This window comes from Phyllostomus hastatus, unplaced genomic scaffold (assembly GCF_019186645.2).
Source record: "Phyllostomus hastatus isolate PE091 unplaced genomic scaffold, TTU_PhHast_1.1 phas_contig_468, whole genome shotgun sequence".
Taxonomy (NCBI): Eukaryota; Metazoa; Chordata; class Mammalia; order Chiroptera; family Phyllostomidae; genus Phyllostomus; species Phyllostomus hastatus.
The window spans coordinates 3,131,418-3,153,381 of NW_025333884.1; the positions used below are offsets into that span (position 1 = coordinate 3,131,418).

A 21,964-nucleotide genomic window follows, 5' to 3' on the forward strand; every position below is an offset into this window, starting at 1 on the left:
TTATGATCCCAGAGGTCTATCCTACATCTATCTGTTCCCTTTTCTTTCTCCCTAGCAGGGTTTTTATGTTCTCTGCTCTTCTAGATCACATTGCAACTTCATAATTTCCTCTAACTCTGAAGAATTGTAGACAGTGCGGGTCTGGAGGTGGATTGTGGGTAGGACTAGAGGGACTTTGAAACATGAGGACAAGCCAGCATTTGGTGGGTCATGTGCCAAGGAGTCTTTTCCTGCTGGGTTTCTCCCTCAGCAGTGTCCATGGGAAGATGTGTCATCACTCGGAAAGGTGTCAAGGTGGTATTTACCCTGAGGTTTCATGGTATTTGGGAAGGTGGCAGCCATTGGAACTGGCTGAGGAACACTTTATTAAATTTTTCATGTGTTTTTTTTTCTTGGATGTAACTATGACTCTTCATGTCCCTCCCATTCTGGCAGCCCTGCCCTTCTGTTGTGACAGGTGAGTGCATGAGGGATATAAGTCACAGGATACAAGTGCCGCAGCTGCTCTACCATCAACTACTGTGGAACATAATCAAGACCCATGGTGCCCAGGATCTTCGGTAAGGGGGCTCCAGCCCCAACTCTAGCGGATGTGTGATCACACCCTAATGTATCTCTGAACCTCAAACTGAATTCTCTTTCCTGTTCAGTTCTTTGCTTCCTACCTCATAATCACCCCGGCATTATCTGTGACTTTATTACAATCTCTCTCCTGACCTGCTGCTTTTAGACTCTTAACTCTTCTCAGAGCCTACCCTACATTCCTCACCTGTCAAGCAAGTCCAGTCTCTTGGATCCCCACCCAGACTCAACCTAGAAATCTCTCTGAGCTTCTCCTAGCACTGAACGGAGCTCAGCAGCGTCATCTTGCATAGCACGACCATGACCAGCTGGTGCACTCTCACTATCGTTCTCATTTCCCTTCTGCTTCTTCACTGCAGTTTTCATTGTTGAGTTCTTGGGCTCACACTCAGGGTTCACAGGTGAGAACAGGTAAAGGGAGGAAGGAGGAGACAACTGTAGATAAGAGTGGGAGCTCCCAAAGATCTTAGACTGGTCCTGGAGTCCAAGCCAGCTCTGACTTCCCCAGATATATGACCGTGGATGTGCCAGCTGGTGCTCAGGTGTAGGGGCCCCTACAAACCCTCAGAGTGGTGTTATGCTGAGGGCAACAGCCTTCCCTTTACCTGGCCCACCTCTATAGCCCCAGCTGCACTTTCTGGCCCTGTTTCAAGCATTGTTCCCTTGAATTATGTTTCCAAGCAGAGTCCTTGAGCTCTGAGATCAGGATGAAGGTCCAGGATGTGAAGCCCAACTGCACCAGGTTCTGTGCCCAAGTTAGGGGCCTGGTCCAGTGCAGGCTCAGGGAAGAAGGGACTCTGGGTAATGCTTTGTCATCAATGTTCTATCCAGATGAGTGAGGCCTGCTGCGCTCACTAACCCTTCCTGTTGGGTAACTACATTTCTCTTCTTTTTCCCTTGACTTTCCTTTCCTCCTGTCTCCTTTCTTCTCTCATGTGGAAAAACAGAGCAGCTCACACAGTTATCTTCCAGAATGGCTTTTTTCTTTGAGTTAGGAACTGAGCCTGAGGCCACCCCATGCCCACATAGCAGTTGATCCTCATTCCCTCCTACCCCCAGCCCCTGAAAACCACCAATCTGCCCTCTGTCTCTGGACAGATTAGTATCACTAATTTACCTATTAGTGGTACGTGAAATAAATGAAACCAGTTTCACAATATGTCACCTTTTATGTTACTTTAAACTTTCACTTGCATAATGTTTTTGAGATTCATCCACATCATAGAATTTAGTCATTCTTTATTCCTCCTTACAGCTAAATAACATAACATTTTACATATGTATGGCTATTTGTTTATCTAACTGTTAATGCACAAATGGGTTTTTCCTGTACTATCTCTTGGCTATTGTAAATGATGCTGTTATGAAAATATGTCTATATGTAGGCATTTGTTTTAGTACCTGTTCCCAATTTTTTTGCATATGTACTTAAGATCAGGATGGCTGGGTCAAATGTTAATCCTATGTTTAACTCTTTGAGGAACTGCCATACTATTTTCCAGAGTCTCTCAACATTTTACAGCAATGTATGAGGGTTCCAACTTGTCCACATCCTCTCCAACTCTGTTGTTTTCCATAAAGCATCCCAGAGGGTGTGAAGTGAAGCCTGTTGTAGTTTTGATTTGTATTCCCTTGATGCATAATGATGCTGAGCTTTTTTTTTCACATGCTAATTGGTGATTTGTACATCTGTTTTAGGAAAAGGTCTATTCGGATATTTTTACACTTTTAAATTTGATTATTTGTCATTTTATTATGGAATTTTAAGAGTTCGTAAATGTGTTCATTTGACTGATCATTATGACTGATTTGAAATATTGTCTCTCATTTCCTAGATTGTCTTTCCACGTCCTTCATATTATTGTGTGCAGTGCATAGGTTTGTCATTTCATGAGGTCTGTTTTTTCTTTCTTGTTCTTTTGATGTCATATCCAAGAAGACACTGCCTACACCACAGTCATTAAGATTTTCTCCATGTTTCTCTGCTAAGTGTTGTGTAGCTTTAGCTCTTATATTTAGGATGATCAATTTTGAGCTTATCTTTGTACATGGTACATACCAAGGGATCCCTCTTCTTCTCCCTCTTCTTTTCTTTCTTGTCCTTTTTCCATTTTTGCATATGGACATTCAGGTTTCCCAGCACCATTTGGTGAAAAGATCATTCTTCCCCCATTTAATTGTGTTAGAACTTTTGTTAGAATTAAATTGACCACAAATGTAAGGATTTATCTCTGGACTATTCATTCTATCCACTGATCTATATGGGTATGTGGATATATACTAAGTATATGGATGTATATATTAAATATCACTACCACAGTGTTTTGACTACTGTATCTCTGTAGTAAGCTTTGAAATCATGGAGTGTCATTTCAACAACACTGTTCTTCTTTTTAAGATTGTTTTTGGCTATTTTGGGTTCCTTCCATTTCAATATGAATTTTAGGATCAGCTTGTTAATTTCTGCAGTGTTCCCATTTATGAACATGGATGTATGTCAATTAATTTATATATTCTCTTCAACTCCTGTCAATGATGTTTTGCTGTTTTCAGTGTAGAAAGTACACTCTTTTGTTAAATTTACTCATGAGTATTTTATTTTTGGTTGTGTTATAAGTAGAATTATTTTCTTAATGTCATGTTCAGATGGTCTCAGCCAGTGTATACAATTGATTTTTATATGTTGATCTGGTATTTTGCTGACTTTGTCAGTTAGTTCTATAGGGGGTTGGTAGCTTCCTTAGAATTTTTAATATGCAAGATCATGCTATTTGCAAATAGAAATAGTTTTACTTCTTTTCCAATGGGAATGCCTTTTCTTACTTTTCTGGCCTAGTTTCTCTGGCTTAAATTCCCTGTGCTTTGTTGAGTAGAGCGGTGAGAGTGGACGTGCTTGTCCCGCACCTGATGCTAAAGGAGAGCATTCCGTCCTTCACCACTAGGTGTGATAAGCTGTGAGTTTTCCTGTGAATATCCTTTATCAGGTGAGGAGTTTTCTTCTACCAGTACTTTCTTCTTTGTTGGATTTTTAATATTATAAAAGTGTAGGTTTGGTCAAATGTTTTTCTATATCATCTTAGATAATATGTTTTCTTCTATATTATAGCCATGTAATTACATCTATAAAAAAACCTTCATGCCCCATCCTTCTCTACATTTCCTGCCTCTCTCAAACTTCATCCACAGTCGTGGTGCCCAGAAGCTGAAACACAGAAGAGCTCCAACTCCAAGACCTACTCAAGCCCAGTCATGTCCCCAAAACACCCATGCACCCACACTGTCTCTCCCTTGTCTCTCTGACCTCAGCTTCCTTCCTCCTTCCTGATCTCCCTCTGATATCTTTAACACCTGCTCTTCCCTTCTGCTAACTGGGGAACTGCACTGTATTCTCAGAATCCTAGACTGTGGTTTCAAGAGTTTTCCCAGCATTTTCTCCCCTCAAATGGTCCAGGCTATGCAGGCTCAGCTGTCTGGACTGCCCCTGTGTCAGGAACTGGACCCTGTGCAGAGACGGCCCCAGACTCAAACATGCAGAACAAACTGGAACTGAGCCTTCCCAACAGTGGCCTACCCTCACTGAGGTCCACAATCCCAGCCTCATCCTCAATCCCCTTTCCTTCTCTTGCAGGTTCTGTCTGCATTTTACTCTTCCTGCTCAATGAGTGCGCAATGGCAGGTGCAGGTGAGTGCAGGGTGGGGAACAATGAAGGGGATGAGGCTACCCTTTGGGGAGTAGGATGTGGTTCATGGAAGACTCCTGATTTGGGAGTGGGGATCATGCCTGGTCCTCCTTGAACTCATCAGCAATTTCTGTCCAGGGGCCCACATGAACTCTGGCCTGTGGCTGTGCCAGCCAGCACCCATGTGTGGACACCGGATGTACGACCCCTTGGAAAAGTGTTGTGACTATGACACCATCCTGCCCCAGTCCCAGACCCGCCTCTGTGGCCCCAACTGTACTTTCTGGCCCTGCCTTGAGCTCTGCTGTCCTGAGTCATTTGGCCCCCAGAGGAGGTTTGTCGTGCGACTGAAAGTTCAAGGCATGAAGGCCCAGTGCCGTTCCTCTCCCATCTCCAGGGTCTGTGCCAGGTAAGGACCCTGCACCTCACTCAAGGTGACAACAGGCAGAGGGGACTATGGCAGGGGTGGACCCTGGAGGCTGAGGCCCTCCTGGGTGGGGATCCCATCCTGCATCTCCCCATCCCTCTCCGTGTCTGCTTCTCTCCTAAAATGCTCAGTTTGGGTCTCTCTTGTTTTCTGCAGCCCTTGAAGGACAACCAGGCCATCCTCTAGAAGCTGACAACATCTGGAAGTAAGAACACATCATCCTGATATCCCAAGGTTGTGGGTTTGGTCCCTGGCAGGGAACATACAAGAATCAACCCACCCATTTACAAATAAATGGAATTCTCTATCTCTGTCTCTCTTTGTCTCCCTGATGCAGACCCTGGCCTGTGGGGTCTGTGTGTTGTGGCTGCAATGAACAAATTCACATGGACTATGGAAGTCCTATGGAGAAAGAGGGATGGCACTGCCACCCTCAGATTGAGAGAGGGTCCTCACCCTTGCTTGGACAGGCTTTTATTGCTTTTCTGGGCACATTACATCAAGGATGGTCCTCATTCACCATGCAGGGTTCGCTTTAGGTGGTTACCTTTCACAGATAACAAAGGAGAGGATGTTGCTAATTACATCACAGAAGAAGGATATTTGAAAATGCAAAGGGAAAAGTGGTTGAACTGGTTACACTGGTCCTTGGAAGATTTAGCATAGATTTTAGAAAGTTACTTTAAAGATATGCAGTAAATGTTTGTAGCCTCAATTCAGGGTGAGGGAGTTTTAGCAAAAGCAAGTCTCACAGTGATAGGGGACTCAAGACCTAGAAAATTTTAGCTTAAGGTAAAAAGTTGTGAATCTAGCAAATAATGTGTATATTAAAGGCTTTGTTTCAGAAACTACAGATAAGGCCCATCCTGGATCCTGGGGAAAACAGCCGACCTCCTGGGGCACTGGTAGAAGAATACCTCCTGGAGACATCTGAACCTTGGTTCCAGGGAGAGCAGAGGACCACCCCTCCCCTTTGGGATCAGCTAACTGCCGAGGACAGGAATGTTACAGCTTCTGAATCTCAAAGCCCTCACCACACCTTGTTTGTCCTCCCCCACCCCCTTTATAAAAGATCTGGCCTGGAAAGAGAAGGGAAGATGCTTTATTAGGGTATGAACCTGCCATCTTCTTGAATCACCAGCCATCTGAATAAAGCACCCATAAAGATTCAATTGCTGTCATTGCTTATTGGATTTGGTAGTGACAGGCAGCCTGAATGCCCGTGTCTTTTCCGGTTACAACAGCAGCCTAGGTACAATGCAGGCCTGATTCTCCATAGGAGAACCTATCCATGGGTGTGGGTCCTGTGTGCTGGACCTTGCTCCCAACTGGCCTTTCCAAGTGGTAGCTGGGCTACATTCCCCACGCCACTTGGAATAGTCCCCTATATCTCCCTCTCCTTCTCCCTGTCTCCCTCCCTTCCTCTCTCTCTCTCTGTAAAATTAGTGAGTTAAGAATTAAAAATTTTAGCCCCAGATGGTGTGGCTCAGTGGATTGAATGCTGGCCTGTGAACCCAAGGGTCACCGGTTTGATTCCCAGTCAGGCACATGCCTAGGTTGCAGGCCAGGTCCCCAGTAGGGGATGCTTGAGAGGCAACCACAGAATGATGTTTCTCCCCCTCTCTTTCTCCCTCCTTTCCCCTCTCTAAAAATAAATAGATAAAATCTTTAAACAAAACACAAACAAAAAATATTTTCTTAGGTTCATTACCATAGGTTGACCAATCAGCCAAAATTCACTCCAAAAGACTGTCTCCCAGAATGGAGTCTACCCCACCCATTCTAACAGACAGAGCTCTGTAATATGACACAAACTAGAATGCACCTTAACCCTGATGACTGTTCTAAGTCATAATCCAGGACTGTAATCCTGAACCAGAAGGGGCAGCAATTCAATTGAAAGTGAAGTCAACAGTGAGTGCTGAGAATCAGAGGAGAGTTCACAAGTGAAATCACTTGGCAGCTGCTGGGGAGTCTCCAGATCTGCACCGTGAGCTCACTCCCCCGCCCCATCTGGCCCAAGTCCAGGGAGCCAATGGGACTCTCCACCAAACACTCAGACTTACCAGAGAGTCCTGAGAGTAACCTACTAGAGTTGTCAGAAAATGAAAACCAACATTGTAGTGTTCATGCAGCCTGTCACCACCAGAGCCAATAAGTAGAGACAAAGAATCTTTATGGGTGCTTTATTCGGATGCTGGCAATCTGAGAAGATGGAGGGTTATGTACCTTAAACACCATCTTAACATCTCATCTCAAACCAACTTTTTATAAGAAGAAAAGTGTAGGTAGGAGTTTCAAAAATAGGTTAATCAGATAAGAGTTGCAGTCCAGCTGAGATTTTCCTGGTATTTCTTTATCTGCTGACCAACAATTCTACATCTGCAGCCCTCCCTGGAACACAATGGCTCAGATAGCATCTCCGTCACTTGCAGACCACCTCAGGCAGGAATGTTGAATTGCTTGTCAACCTCCTGGGGACACATAGGCCATATATTCCAGTTCCTAGAACAGCTTTCCACCTGCATTAATCACTTAAGCCTAACGACTATAACTACAGGTAACATCTTTAAGTCTTGAGTTCCCTTATTAGATACCTAGTCCAAATCCCCCAGTCATCCTCCTCCACCTCCGTGATTCAGTCCTAAAACTCATGACCAGTGTCACACATCTTTCTGATTCCCACTGCAAATCCAACCTTCCAAACGTCAATGTGGGTCATCTACATAACACAACCCAAGCCAGCTTGAGACAGGTCAGTAAGTCAGGACAGGTAGAATGGGAAAGATGATACAGACAGTTAAACAGCCAAGCAGTTTGCAGCCATCTGTAAACTGCAAAACCCATTCTCCCCTAACCAAGGACAATTAAGAATAAAAGGCAGCCCTGGCTGGTGTAGCTCAGTGGATTGAGTGCGGGCTGTGAACCAAAGTGTTGCAGGTTCGATTCCCAGTCAGGGCACATGCCTGGTTTGCAGGCCACGGCCCCCAGCAACCGCACACTGATGTTTCTCTCTATCTCCCTCCCTTCTCTCTCTAAAAATAAGTAAATAAAATCTTTTAAAAAAAGAATAAAAGGCTTACACTTCTCCTCTCCAACTAGAGGATAAATGGCTTAAATCACACTACTCTTGGACACAAATAGCAGAAATCCAATGAGTGCCGTTTGTGCCGGCCACACCCAAGGAGGGATGAAGCTAAGGGCGTAAGTTTCATTTGGGGGCATCAGCATAAAGTTATTGAATATTCTATTGAGATCCTCCCCTAAAACTTTCCCTAAACTCCCTACTGTCAAAAACCCTCAAGACTAAGGACCCAAGGCATGCTGCCCCTAGCAGGAGCATGCCTGCACCTTTTTCTTCCCCCTCTTCTTCCTTCTCAGACACACATCTAAACTCTATGGGTCCCCATGAAGCAATCAACCAGGGGCAAGTGGGATGCAGAAACTCGTCCCAAGCTAACCCCCTGAACCTGTCCCCAAGGAGCCCTTTTCACTGACTTTCTAGAGAGCTGCCAAACCCCAGCTTGGCTCATTTCTTTCCTATAACATCTGTAGAGCTCCACAAGCCTAGGCTCTCCTGTTGCTTCCTCTATGCTAAGGCCTTCCTTGTTTTATAAATAAACCCAGCTTTAATACTTACTTTCAAAATTGCCTGGACTTCTATTGTGACATCTTTCCTTCATGAGTCAAAAACCCACATGCTGCAGGCCAGACCTTGTCCCTGTCTGGTAATACCCAGGTCCCTTGAGAGCCTGGCTATACCTGAGCCTGATGTTCTGAGCTCCTGCCCAGGAAACACCCGCTGTCCTCAGAACAGTAAACCCACTTCTTCTGAGTCCTGCCAGCACCCCTCACCTTCCACAGGTCCACAATCCCAGGACACTTAAACACAGGTGACTAGATCTCACCCTGGATTGCTCCTAAACTTTCCCACCCCCTCCCCGTGGCTTCAGGCAGTCGTGAATTTGCTCTCTGATCTATGGGTACAGTTTTTTTCCCCTTTATTCTACAGGTGATATAATATAGTATTTATTGTTCTCTAGCTGACTTATTTAATGTATAAATAACCCAAAGGCCCATAAATGTTGTCACAAATGGCAGGATTTCCTTCTTTTTCTAGGTGAATAATATTTTTATAGAGAGATATAGACCACATCTTTACTCATTCACCCAACAATGGACATGTCTTGGCTATTGTAAATAATGCTGAAGTGATCACAGGGGTGTAGATATTCATGGGGGGCTCCGCCTGCAGAGTCCCCCCCAGCCACCATGGATGAGAATAAGTCTACCAAGATATGATCTGTTTGGGGAGGAAAGGTGGCTGATCTCTCAAAGGAGAAGGGCCAAGAGCCTTTTCCTCAATGGGCTTTTATTAGGTCTGTTTTGCACTGGAATACAGGTAAAGTTCATTAATGGATCAAACAATAGATAACATGCAAAGAACTAAGAGGGCTTTTTTTGTTCAGAGTCTGGTAGCTAAAGAGCCATAAAATTTTGAGGAACAAACTCCTTGCTTGGACCTTTATCATTTAATTGAGAACATTCTAAACAAAGCCAGTTTCACAGGATTTTACATATTCTTTCTTAGACCTGATTTCCCTAGGGAACCTGCCCTTTCCAGAACAGGGCTGCACTGACCTCTGTTGTTGTTTCAGGGGTATGGCAGGTGGGGGAATAAGGCAGCCAAGAGATTAGGAGATTTCTCAAAGACAGAATGAGAACTCAGGCTATGTCAAAGCCGAGGGGCGAGGATCCATTACCCCCTTTTGCTATAGCCCCTGCAAGTCCTTCCCTGGGGCCGCCCCATGATCATGCCTGTCTTAGGTCATTCTCCCCTTGGGGAATCTTACCTGTCATTGGCTAACTGATCAAGCATTGGGGGCAAGGCAGGGTGAAGAAAAAGGAGCAGAAGCAGCGCCCCTGCCATGGAGATAATCTTTGTCTCCTTAGTGGCTTGTGGTCTGAAGGTCGCTCAGTCATCCTTAGCTATGGAGGGGTTACAGCTTCTGAAACCAGGCAGGGTGGTTCCCAATAGATATCTTTCAAGATACTAATTTCATTTTTTTTCTTTTTTTTGAGGTAAAGTAGGGCATCTACCTTTTATTTTTATTTTTTTAATTTTATTTTAATCATTGTTCAAGTACAGTTTTCTGTCCTTTACTCCCATTCCAGTCCACCTACCCATCCCTCCCCACCTCCCTCCCATTTCCACCCTCCTAGTTTTTGTCCGTGTGTTCCTGTAAACCCTTCCCATTTTCCCCTGAAATTCCCTCCCCTCTCCCCTCTGGTCACTGTCAGCCTGTTCTCTATTTCAGTGTCTTTGACTATATTTTGCTTGTTTGTTTGTTTTGTTGTTTAGGTTCCTATTAAAGATGAGATCATATGGTATTTGTCTTTCACTGCCTGGCTTATTTCACTTAGCATAATGCTTTCCAGCTCCATCCATGCTGTTGCAAAGGGTAGGAGCTCCTTCTTTCTTTCTGCTGCATAGAATTCCATTGTGTAAATGTACTATAGTTTTTGATCCATTCATTTACTGATGGGCATCTAGGTTGCTTCCAGCACTTAGCCATTATAAATTGTGCTGCTATGAACATTGGGGTGCATAGGTTCTTTTGGATTGGTGTTTCAGGGTTCTTAGGATATAGTCCCAGCTGTGGAATTGCTGGGTCAAAAGGCAGATCCATTTTTAGTTTTCTGAGGAAGTTCCATACTGTTTTCCATAGTGGTTGTACCAGTATGCAGTCCCACCAACACTGCACTAGGGACCCCTTTTCTCCACAACCTCTCCAACATTTGTTGTTTGTTGCTTTGTTTATGACGGCCATTCTGACTGGTGTGAAGTGGTATCTCATTGTGGTTTTAATTTGCATCCCTCTGATGGCTAGTGATATTGAACATCTTTTCATGTGTCTCTGGATCCTCTGTATGTCCTCCTTGGAAAAGTGTCTATTCACGTCCTTTGCCCATTTTTTTTTCTGATACATATCCAGAGGTGGAATTGCAATATCATATAGTAGTTCTATTTCTAATTTTTTGAGAAACTTCCATACTGTTTCCCATAGTGGCTGTACCAATTTGCAATCCCACCAACAGTGCATGAAGGGTCCCTTTTCTCTGCATCCTCACCAACACTTGACATTTCTTGATTTATTGGTGAAATTCAAAACACTAATAAAAAATTATCTGCACCCCTGTGTTCACTGCAGCATTATTTACAATAGTCAGAACATGGATGCAACCTATGTGTCCATCAATAGAAAAGTGGATAAAGAAAATGTGGTATATGCAATGAAACATTACTTAGACATAAAACAAAATGAAATCTTCTCATTTGTGACAACATGGAAGGACCCAGAGGGTATTATGCCAAATGAAATAAGTCAAACAGAGAAAGACAAATGCCATAGGCTTTCACTTATATGCAGAATCTAAAGAACAAAATAAACAAACAAGCAAAATGGAAACAGACTCAGAGACACAGAGAACACACTGATGACTGCCAGAGGCAGTTTGGGGGACCAGGTGAAACATGGGAAGAGGTTCTGAAGCTCACATTGGCAATAACGAAATTGTCAGGGGGGATGTGGAGTACATCAGAGAAAGTATAGTCACTAATATTGTAAGTACTCGGCATGATGCCAGGTCAGTGCTGGAAACATCAGGGGGACACTGTGTAAAGTGTATAATTGTCGGAATGTTACCTGACAGAACCTGGTCCTGAGTGCGTCTCCCCCCAAAAAAAGAGATCAAAACTGTCAAGACAAAGACTGGGTGCAGGCTTGCTCTGGAGCATGCTCATTCCCCTCCCTGGGCAAGAACTTTTTATTTCCTGCTAAACTCTAAGGGTCCTCACAATACTTGCAACCAGGGGAGCAGTGGGCAGCAGCATCTCATCCTGGGCTTCCCCCGACTCCATCTCCAAAGCCCCCTCTTTCTCTGACTCCCCAGTGAGCTCACAGCAGCACCGCCTTGGCTCACTCCTTTCCTGTAACATTTCTAGGGAGCCAATCAGAGCACTGCCCAGCCTCCCCTGTTGCTTCTTGAACCTTCAGCCCTTCCTTGCTTCACCGTCCCCAGCTTTAATCAATGTACCCTCTAGTCACCTGAACTCAGGTTATAAAATCTTTCCTGGATGAAGTCAAGAACCTACACACTACAGGTGGGCCTGAGGGAGACCCACTGGGGGCCAGGTTCTGTCAGGTAACATTTCAACAATCATACACTTTACACAGTGTCCCTCTGATGTTTCCAGCACTGACCTGGCATCATGCCGAGTACTTACAATATTAGTGACTATACTTTCTCTGATGTACTCCACATCCCCCCTGACAATTTCGTTATTGCCAATGTGAGCTTCAGAACCTCTTCCCATGTTTCACCTGGTCCCCCCAAACTGCCTCTGGCAGTCATCAGTGTGTTCTCTGTGTCTCTGAGTCTGTTTCCATTTTTGCTTGTTTGTTTATTTTGTTCTTTAGATTCTGCATATAAGTGAAAGCCTATGGCATTTGTCTTTCTCTGTTTGACTTATTTCATTTGGCATAATACCCTCTGGGTCCTTCCATGTTGTCACAAATGGGAAGATTTCATTTTGTTTTATGTCTAAGTAATGTTTCATTGCATATACCACATTTTCTTTATCCACTTTTCTATTGATGGACACATAGGTTGCATCCATGTTCTGACTATTGTAAATAATGCTGCAGTGAACACAGGGGTGCAGATAATTTTTTATTAGTGTTTTGAATTTCACCAATAAATCAAGAAATGTCAAGTGTTGGTGAGGATGCAGAGAAAAGGGACCCTTCATGCACTGTTGGTGGGATTGCAAATTGGTACAGCCACTATGGAAAACAGTATGGAGGTTCCTCAAAATGTTAAATTAGAACTATCTTATGACCCAGCAATCCCACTTCTAGGTATTTACTCAAAGAAATTCAAAACAGAGTCAATAGATATGCTTTGCTTCCTTGCACAACCAAAAGAAGGACAACAACAAATTTAAAAACAAAAATCAACCTGAACTGCCAGAAAATCAAACTGTGTGGAAGTCCAACAACAAAGAAGTTCAAGAAGAAACATTCATCCAAACCAGTAGGAGGGGCGGAGATGGGCAGCTGGGGAGGAGAGGACATGCAGCAAGACAGTGGACTGGGTAGGTAAGGCTGCAAATGGTGGCCCGGGAGTCCCACATTGGTGTGAGGGTAAGCCAGGAGGAACAACTGGGGAGTGAAGCAGACCACACAACCCAGGGTTCCAGCTTGAGGAAATAAAGCCTCCAAACCTGTCACAAGCCCACCCACCCAGGAATCAGCATGAGAAGGGCCCAATTTGCTTGTGGGTAGCAGCAGAAGTAATCAAAAGTGGGTGAGAACTAAAGCAGTATTGTTCCTTCTCTGCCAGTGCCACATGGGTTGCATTGACATGGGTTTCCCCACCCTGGCAAATACCTAAGGCTCTGTTCCTTATTACATAACAGGTGTGCCATGACAAAGAAATATGGCCCAAGTGGGAGAACAGATCAAAACTACAGAAAAAGAACTAAGCAACAAGGAGATAGCCAACCTATCAGATGCAGAGTTCAAAACACTGGTAATCAGGATGCTCAGAGAAATGATTGACTATGGTCACAAAACGGAGGAAGAAGTGAAGGCTATGCAAAGTGAAATACACAGGGAGCCAACAATGAAAGGAAAGAAACCGGGACTCAACAATTTGGAACAGAAGGAAGAAATAAGCTGTAACATAATGAAGAAACAAGAATTCAAAACAATGAGGAGAGGCTTAGGAACCTGTGGGAGAACTTTAAGCATTCCAACATCAGAATCATAGGGGTGCCAGAAGGAGAAGAGGAAAAGCAAGAAATTGAAAACTTATCTGAAAAAAGAAATAATGAAGGAAAACTTCTCCAATCTGGTGAAGAAAATAGACTTCTGGGAAGTCCAGGAAGCTCAGAGAGTCCCAAAGAAGTTGAACCCAAGGAACAATAAAGCAAGATTGATCATAATTATATTACCCAAGTTTAAAGATAAGGAGAGACTCTTAAAAGCATTAAGACAAAAAGAGAGAGTTACCTACAAATAAGCTCCCATAAGATTATGAGCTGATTTCTCAAAAGAAACCTTGTAGGCAAGAAGGGGCCGGAAAGAGGTACTCCAAGTCATGAAAGTCAAGGACCTACATCCAGGATTACTCTATCCAGCAAAGCTATCCTTTAGAATGGAAGGGCAGATGAAGTTCTCAGATAAGGTCAAGTTAAGGGAGTTTTTCATCACCAGGCCCTTATTGTATGAAATGTTAAAGAGACTTATCTAAGAAAAAGAAGAAGATTAAAACTATGAAGAGTAAAATGACAACAAACTCACAACTATCAACAACTTAACCTAAAAAAAAAAAACAAAACAAACTAAGCAAACAACTAGAACAGTAACAGAGTCAGAGAAATGGAGATCTCATGGAGGGTTATCAGTGGGGAGAGGAAAGGGTAAGAATGGGGGGAAAGGTACAAGGAATAAGAAGCATAAATTGTAGGGACAAAATAGACAGGGAGGTTAAGAATAGTATAGGAAATGGAGAAGCCAAAGAACTTATATGTATGACCCATGGACATGAACTAAGGGGGCGGTGGTAATGCTGGTGGGAGAGAGGGCGCAATATGGAGGGTGATAAAGAGGAGAGAAAATGAGACAACTATAATAGAACAATCAATAAAATATACTTAAAAAATTTCAGAACACTTTTATCACTATTAACATAACTTTTAGTCACATACTATGAGCCAAATTCTTGCTATTGGATTATTCTTATTGTCTCTTTTTAATTATGTAAATGCTATAATAAATGAAGGAGGAAGAATTGGGCACAGCAGAAATAATAGACTCGGACCACAACATGATTAGAAGTGGTCCTGAGAGTTTTCCTCCTTAACTGTGAGATCTACACCTGACTAAGCCCTATGGGGAAGCCATTTATTAAATCAACAACAGCAACGGCAGTTTTGCCCATTCTCATATTTCCAGTTTCCTAAAAGCCTCTTTCTCCTCATTGGTTAAAATAAAAATGCCAAATTCCATCCACTGGAACAGCAGTTGACTTCCTAGGAATGAGCCTTCCCAGCTTCCTGGGAGCAGAAGATGGTCAAATGGGTCACCAGTGCATCCTCCAACTGATGTAAGACCAGAAGTGGAAAATCAGAAAGGAAAAGGTGCTTCACTGACTTAATCAGTAAACCGGAGAGAACAGGAGCCTCCCTCAGTTTTTGCACTGAAGCACAAATCGTGAGCATAGTCATCCATTTCTGCTACACTTCCAACAAGAAAGGCTGATGATTATAGATGCCAGAGTCCATTCTTTGTACACCCTGATAACAATCAAGAATTTTGAGGTAAAATATATGTTTGCCACCATAGCATTATTTATTTGTAATAGTATTACTGTATTATTAATTTCTAATTTATATTAATTTGTAATCTATGTATTTATAATATTGTGATGCAATAACTTGATGTTTATAATACTTGTTATTTGTCTGTGACACATGTATTTATAATACTGTATTTTTAAAAGATTTTACTTATTTTATTTTTAGAGAGAGGGGAAGGGACAGAGAGTGAGAAACATCAATGTGTGGTTGCCTTTCGCACACCCCCTACTGGGGATCTGGCCTGCAACCCAGTCATGTGCCCTGACTGGGAATCAAACCTGCGACCCTTTGCTTGGCAGGCCTGTGCTCTATCCACTGAGCTATACCAACCAGGGCCTAGAATATTCTGTTTTTAACGCAGTATTATAAACATCAAAGTTCCTAAAAGACTAGATCTTAATTATTCCCACACAACAAAAAAATGATAATTAAGTGACAAGTTAGAGGTATTAGCTAAACTTACACAATGTTATATGTCAATAAAGTCAGTCATCATCACCAGCATTTGGGTGGAGGACACTCAAATGGCTACATGGTCCATCTCTCCAATCCTCTCTCAACTTTCAGCTAAAGAACTGGGAGAAAGCCTGGAGAGGTTCAGGGTTGAAGGAGGTCTTAGACCCTGAGTCTTTGGGCCTAAGGAAGGGGCCTTAACTTAGGAGCTGGGCGCCACCCTCTGGTAGAGACATGGAAGAACACCAGGAAGGACTAGGCAGGGCCCTGTTGGCCAGTCTGAGCAACCTGTAGTTGCTGCTGAGTGTCTGGCTCTTTCTTTCCTTTAGGAGAAACAGGGAAACCTCACAGAAATACATGAATAAGCTAAGTCAAGAGGTGAGGGAAAGCTTTTAGTGCTAGTAGGAAGATTTGAGTGCTGAGACCTGCCTTTCCCACGTTTTTAAAACAAATTTCACATTGGATGTTTTTTTTAAAGATTTTATTTATTTATTTTTAGAGAGGGGGGAAGAGAGGGAGAAAGAGAGGAGAGAAACATCATTGTGTGGTTGCCTCTCACGTACCCCCTACTGGAGACCTGGCTAGCAACCCAGGCACGTGCCCTGACTGGGAATTGAACTAGCAGCCCTTGGGTTCACAGGCCAGCATTCAATCCACTGAGCCACACCAGCCAATGCATTTCCTGTATTTTTAGGAGGCTAACTATTACAACGTGGGTGTGTAACAAAATAGAAATGTTGGAAAAATGTCTTTGAAGCATAAATGCCTGACCTGGGAGCTGACTAGCCTTTAACATCCATACCCAGAGTGGGACCCAGCAGGAAGACAATATGCCGCAGAGGAAGACCTCCTTAAAAGTCACAAACTTCCCTGTGAGTGTGGTAAGATTCTTTTGTCATTTGAATATGTTTTCTCAAGTATTATAACTTGAGTGAATTGAAAAATGGGGACTGAGGAATAAGATTCTAGAACGCGTAACCAAGATGCAAAGTGTCTTAGTGGTAAAACAGTGACTAGGTTGAAGCTGCTTGTCATTCAAGGACTGCTGTGGGTTTGTGAGGAGGAGGAAAGAGAGGCATTTCTGCCCCAGATGGTGAGGCTCAGCTGAGGGGAGTACAGTCCTGTGCAGCTAAAGGTTGGGGGTTCTGTCCCTGGTTAGAGCACATAAGGGAGGCAACTGATCAATGTTTCTCCCTCTCTCTCTCTCTTTCTCCCTCTCTCTCTCCTGTCTTCCTCTCCCTAAAAGCAATGAAAAAATGTCTTCCAGTGAGGATAAAAAAGAAACAGAGAAGAAAGAAAACAAAGGCACTTCTTTTGTCAACATCATCCAGCCAGAAACATACCTAGGATGGAACAGGGTCAGTGTGTCTCTCAGTTGCACAGAGACAGTGCATCCTGGGGACTGTGTGTGTCTGAGAGAGAAGGTGTAGAAAGGACACACTGTAGGCATTGGGCTTGTGTTAGGATATTTTGAGGAGGGTTTAAGGAAGTGAGTATTCACTTTGGGTTGGGTGCTGTCAGGAAGCTGGGATAATTCAGTGATTGTCCATCTTAACAAGTGCTACCAGGAGGGAAGCAGGACTAGAGTGAGGTCAAGGCTGTGATCGGTAAGGAAGCCGCAGCCACTCATCTTGGCTAGGACGGGGGGCTGATTGCTTGTTTTTGTGGTTTGAAGAATATTCATGTTTTCATTTTTCTTCAGACATGGCTCCAGAGGGGCCTGATTTTTGCCTTTTCCCATCGGAGCCTCACGGTGGCCTTGCCTCACACTGAGGTTCTATGAGATCATGTGTATTCCTCAGCAGAGCATGCAGGCCAGGCTGGGGGGACCTGGTCAGCTCCTGGGGGTCAGGGGATACAATTCTCTTTTTCCCTTTCAAAATTATTTTAAAATTGCACTGACTGGTGCTGTTCAGTGGCTTGAGTGCTGGCCTGCAAACCAAAGGGTTGCTGGTTTGATTCCCAATCAGGGCACATGCCTGGGTTGCAGGCCAGGTCCCCAGTAAGGGATGCATGAGAAGCAACCACACATTGATGTTTCCCTCTCTTTCTCCTCCCCTTCCCCTCTGTCTAAAAATAAATAAATAAAATCTTTTAAAAAAATCAAAGACACTCTTGATTTCATTGCCAACCTTCACCTGTAATATGGCCTAAACACTATCAAGTGACAATAGTCACTCAGTGATCTCTGCTAACATGGAAGTAATTTCACTGGGGCAGATAGTGCCTTTGCTGGATGGGAGATCTTCATCCTTGTGTACTTGGCACCTGGCCAAATGAAGATAATCTTAAGTTCAAGTATGGCCAGCCCACTACAGCTTCCATTAGCATCTGGGAAATTTACACTGTCCTGGCTCCTTTAAAAGTTTCTTGACTAGAAGAAGGACCTTTGGTTGTGTGAGAAGCTCATACATTTAGCAAAAGAGTCCACAACATAAGCAAATTCTAAAATTTAAAGAGGAACATCAGTGCAGTTTAAATTTCCTATACGAACTTCCTCCCTATGGTTTCTTCCATACACACTGCACAGCCAGCAGCAGTACTCTGTGGGTAGATACTAGTTAAATACCATGGGCAAGTTTGCCATCTGAGAATAGATACAGGCATAGAAAAGTAGCTGAATGACAAGTCAGCCTTTGAGCTGAGTTGGAGTTAGGCACTCCTGAGCAAAAACTATTCTAATGACGTGTTCTAGAAAGTGTGAATGGACTGAAAATGATCATTGTAAACAGAATAGAGAAGAGCAACCTGATGCCTACAGAGAAAGGTTGAAGGATACATTTGAAGGAAACTCAGAAAGAGACCCGTTCCCAAGACTGTCTTCAAAGTCATGGGTGCAGTTGCCCCTGTGCCCCCAACCCTCCCACCCTGCTTTGGTGCCAGAGACCCACAGCCCATAGAAATCAGTTACACCAAGTGAGGGGCACTGAGCAGGGCTTGGGGAAATAGCACCCAAGACTCAGACTGTCACACATGAAGGATGGAAGGAAGGGAGGAAAGGGAGGGATGGAGGCACCAAGGGAAGTAAAAAAGAAAGAGAGAAAGAAGGCAAATTCATGGCATTGAAATAAAATTGAAATCTGCCCTGGCTGGTGTGGCTCAGTGGATTGAGTGCCAGCCTCAAAGAGAACTGAGAGGTCGCTGGTTCAATTCCCAGTCAGGGCACATGCCTGGGATGGGGGCCAGGTCCCTGGTTTGGGGGCGCCTGAGAGGCAACCTATTGAGGTAGCTCTCAAGCATCAGTGTTTCTCTCCCTCTCTCCTTCCTTCCCCCTGCTGTATTCTTTTTATTTATTTATTTATTTACAAGGAAATAAATAAATTGAATCTCCTAAAGAAGTTGGGAAAACCATAGATTGAGAAGAAAGAAATTTGTGAAAGAGACAGCAAAATTTACAAATCTTGCTGATGCAGATTAGGAGGAGGAAGAAAAAGGGAAAGTCTTTTGTTGTCATTATATCCTTTGCACTGTAGATGGCATCCCAATATGTTTTTAAATGCCTCCAAGAAGGAATTTCCTGCTTTGCTTATCTTTTTTTTAATTTAGTTTTTTTCAATTACAATTTGCATTTTACATTATTTTGTATTAGTTTCAGGTGTGCAGCATAGTGGTTATGAGGTAGGATAGTAGGAAGCTAGGACAATTCCTGGTTAAGTGTATTATAAAATGAGAAAAGAAAGTTAAGCAAGGATAAAAAACTTGAACAACTTACAGCCAGCTGGTAAACTGTAAAGCCTTATCTTCTGTAGCCAAGGACACTTGAGAGCAAAGAGTTTTCACCTCTCCTTCCTGATCACAGAATACATAGCTTAAATCTCTCTGGTTGGAAAAAATAAAGAACAGAGACCCAATTAATGCCATTTGTGCCAGGTAAACCCAAGGATGATGAAGCCAGGGGAAAAATGACACAAACCCCATTAGATCCAGACAAACCCAAGATAAAACTAAAGCAGTGATGCATCAGCATAGTAAAAACGCATCTGGAAAGCTGATGAATATTCTGCTGAAACCTCCCCTAAGAATCTCCCCTGAAGAAAAGAGATCAAAACTCTCAAGACGAAGACTGGGTGCAGGCTTGCTCTGGAGCACATCCATGTCAGTGGGGGAGTGGAAGGGGGAGAGAGGGGGAAAAGGTACAGAGAATAAGTAGCATAGATGGTAGGTAGAAAGTGGACAGGGGAAGGGCAAAAATAGAATGGGAAATGTAGAAGGCAAGGAACTTATATGTACGACCCATGGACATGAACTAAAGGGGGGGAATGTGGGTGGGGGAGGGTATACACAGCAGAGGGGAATAAAGAGGGAGAAATGGGACAACTGTAATAGCATAATCAATAAAAAAATTTTTTTAAAGTATGAACAGTAAAATGTCAATGAACTCACAACTGTCCACAACTGCATCTAAAAATAAAACCAAAAGAAAAACAGACTAAGTACACAACTAGAACAGGAAGAGAATCACAGAAATGGAGATCACATGGAAGGTTATCAGCAGGGAGGGAGAGGGGGAAGAATGGGGGGGGAAGTACAGGGAATAAGAAGCATAATTGGTAGGTGATACAGGCTCCAGACCTCCAGAGTCTGTGTGTTGTGGATGCATTACACAAATTCACATGGACTACCAAGTCCTGTGGAGAAAAAGGGATGGCACAGCCACTCTCTGAAGAGGAGAGCACACTGACCCTTGCCTGGACAGGCTTTTATTGCTTTCCAGTTGCATTACATCAAAGAAGGTTCTCATTATTTCCAGATTTAGTTAAGTGATTACTTCTTACAGACAACAAAAAAGGAGAAAAATTTGCAAATGCAAGGGAACAATAAAAATGATTGCTTACATTTTGTCCTTGGGACAGCTTAGCACAGACTTAGGGAGTTGCTTCAGAGATACATATTAAACATCTGCAGTCTTAGCTCAGGGTGAGGGAGTTTTAGCAAAAGCAAGTCTTACAGCAGCCTAGGCACAATGCAGGCCCGATTCCCCACGGGAAAGCTGATCTGCACACCTGGGTCCTGTGTGCTGCCTCGCATTGATCGGTTTTCTGGATCAATACTGGGCTACATTTGTGATTGCCATGCTGATCGGTTCCCTATAGGTAGGTACAAAATAAACAGGGGGAGATAAAGAATAGTATGGGAAATGGAGAAGCCAAAGAACTTACATGTATGACCCATGAACATGAACGGGGCGGGGTAATGCTGGTGGGAGGGATGATGTAGGGCTGAGGGGCAGAAAGGGGAGAAAAATGGGGCAAATATAATAGCATAATCAATAAAATATACTTAAAAAGAAATTCAAAACACTTTTTTACCACTATTAACATAACTTTTAGTCATGTACTATGAGCCAAATATTTGCTATTGGATTATTGTGCTTGTTTCCTTTTTATTACATAAATGTTTTAAAAAACAAGGAGGAAAAAGGCACAGCAGAAATAAAAGACTCAGACCACGACAGGCTGTGGATTGGAAGCCGTCCAGAGAGTTTTTCCTCCTTAACTATGAGATTTCCGCCTGAGTAAGCCCCATGGGGAAGCCATTCTTAAATCAACAGTGACAACAATTTTGCCCTTGCTCATATTCCTGGCTGCCTAAAAGCCTCTTTCTCCTCATTGGCCAAAATAAAAATGTGGAATTCCCTCCACCATAACTGCAATTTTCTTGTTGTTCTGATTGGGTGTTTTTTTGCTTCCTGATATTCTAAATTGCTGATTTGAACCTTGGTTTCATCCACTCTACTGTTGATTCCCTGTAAATTGTTCTTCATTTCAGTTAGTATATCCTTCTTTATGGTTTCCATGACCCTTTTTGAGTTGTCAAAGTTATCACTGAGTTCACTGAGCATCCTTAGAACCAGGGTTTTGAACTCTGCATCTAGCAGATTGCTTGTCTCCATTTTGTTTAGTTCTTTTTCTGGAGTTTTGATCTGTCCTTTCAGTTGGGCCATGTTTATTTGTCTTCCAATTTTGGCAGCCTCCCTGTGTTTGTTTCTATGTATTAGGTATCGCTGCTATGACTCCCTGGCTTGGAAGAGTGTCCTAAGGTATTAAGTGTCCTGTAGGGCCCAGTGACACAGCCTCACCCATCACCCAAGCTGGTACTCAAGGTGTGCCCTTTGTGTAGGCTGAACACACCCTCCTGTTGTAGTTGAGCCTTGATTACTATTGGCAGGTCAATGGGAGGGATTTACCCAGACCAGTCAGTTGCAAGGACTAGCTGTGACCACTGACCACCAACCTCCAAACACCATGGAGGATCAGGTCTGCAGGGACCCACTCCACACAGCAGGACTTACTTCAGCAGGGTTCCGGTGCCCAGAGTCTGCCCCTTGAATATGTTGCTTGTGGAGGTGGTTGAGTGACGGTGCTCCAACATGGTCTATAGCTGCCCACTGGGTGC

General features: G+C 43.4%; 1 protein-coding gene across 2 annotated transcripts; it reads left to right on the forward strand.

Annotated features, from left to right (window-relative positions):
• The first annotated feature begins 437 nt into the window (after window positions 1–437).
• Window positions 438–5,627, forward strand: LOC123822992 (insulin growth factor-like family member 3). Of its 2 annotated transcripts, XM_045845268.1 has the most exons (5): window positions 438–560; window positions 4,211–4,264; window positions 4,401–4,671; window positions 4,846–4,894; window positions 5,523–5,627. In XM_045845268.1, the coding sequence occupies exons 1-4, from the start codon at window positions 542–544 to the stop codon at window positions 4,850–4,852; spliced, it is 351 nt and encodes a 116-aa protein (XP_045701224.1). In that variant the 5' UTR covers window positions 438–541; the 3' UTR covers window positions 4,853–4,894; window positions 5,523–5,627. The 2 variants fall into 2 exon arrangements, with proteins under 2 accessions (XP_045701224.1, XP_045701223.1); XM_045845267.1 differs by lacking the exon at window positions 5,523–5,627 and having other exon boundaries at window positions 4,846–4,965.
• The last annotated feature ends 16,337 nt before the right edge of the window (window positions 5,628–21,964 follow it).

What these genes read in the sequence shown, in the direction of transcription:
- LOC123822992 (XM_045845268.1), top strand. An exon ending in GTGCGCAATGGCAGGTGCAG is followed by an intron (nt 4,265 to 4,400) that starts GTGAGTGCAGGG and finishes ATTTCTGTCCAG; the next exon opens with GGGCCCACATGAACTCTGGC.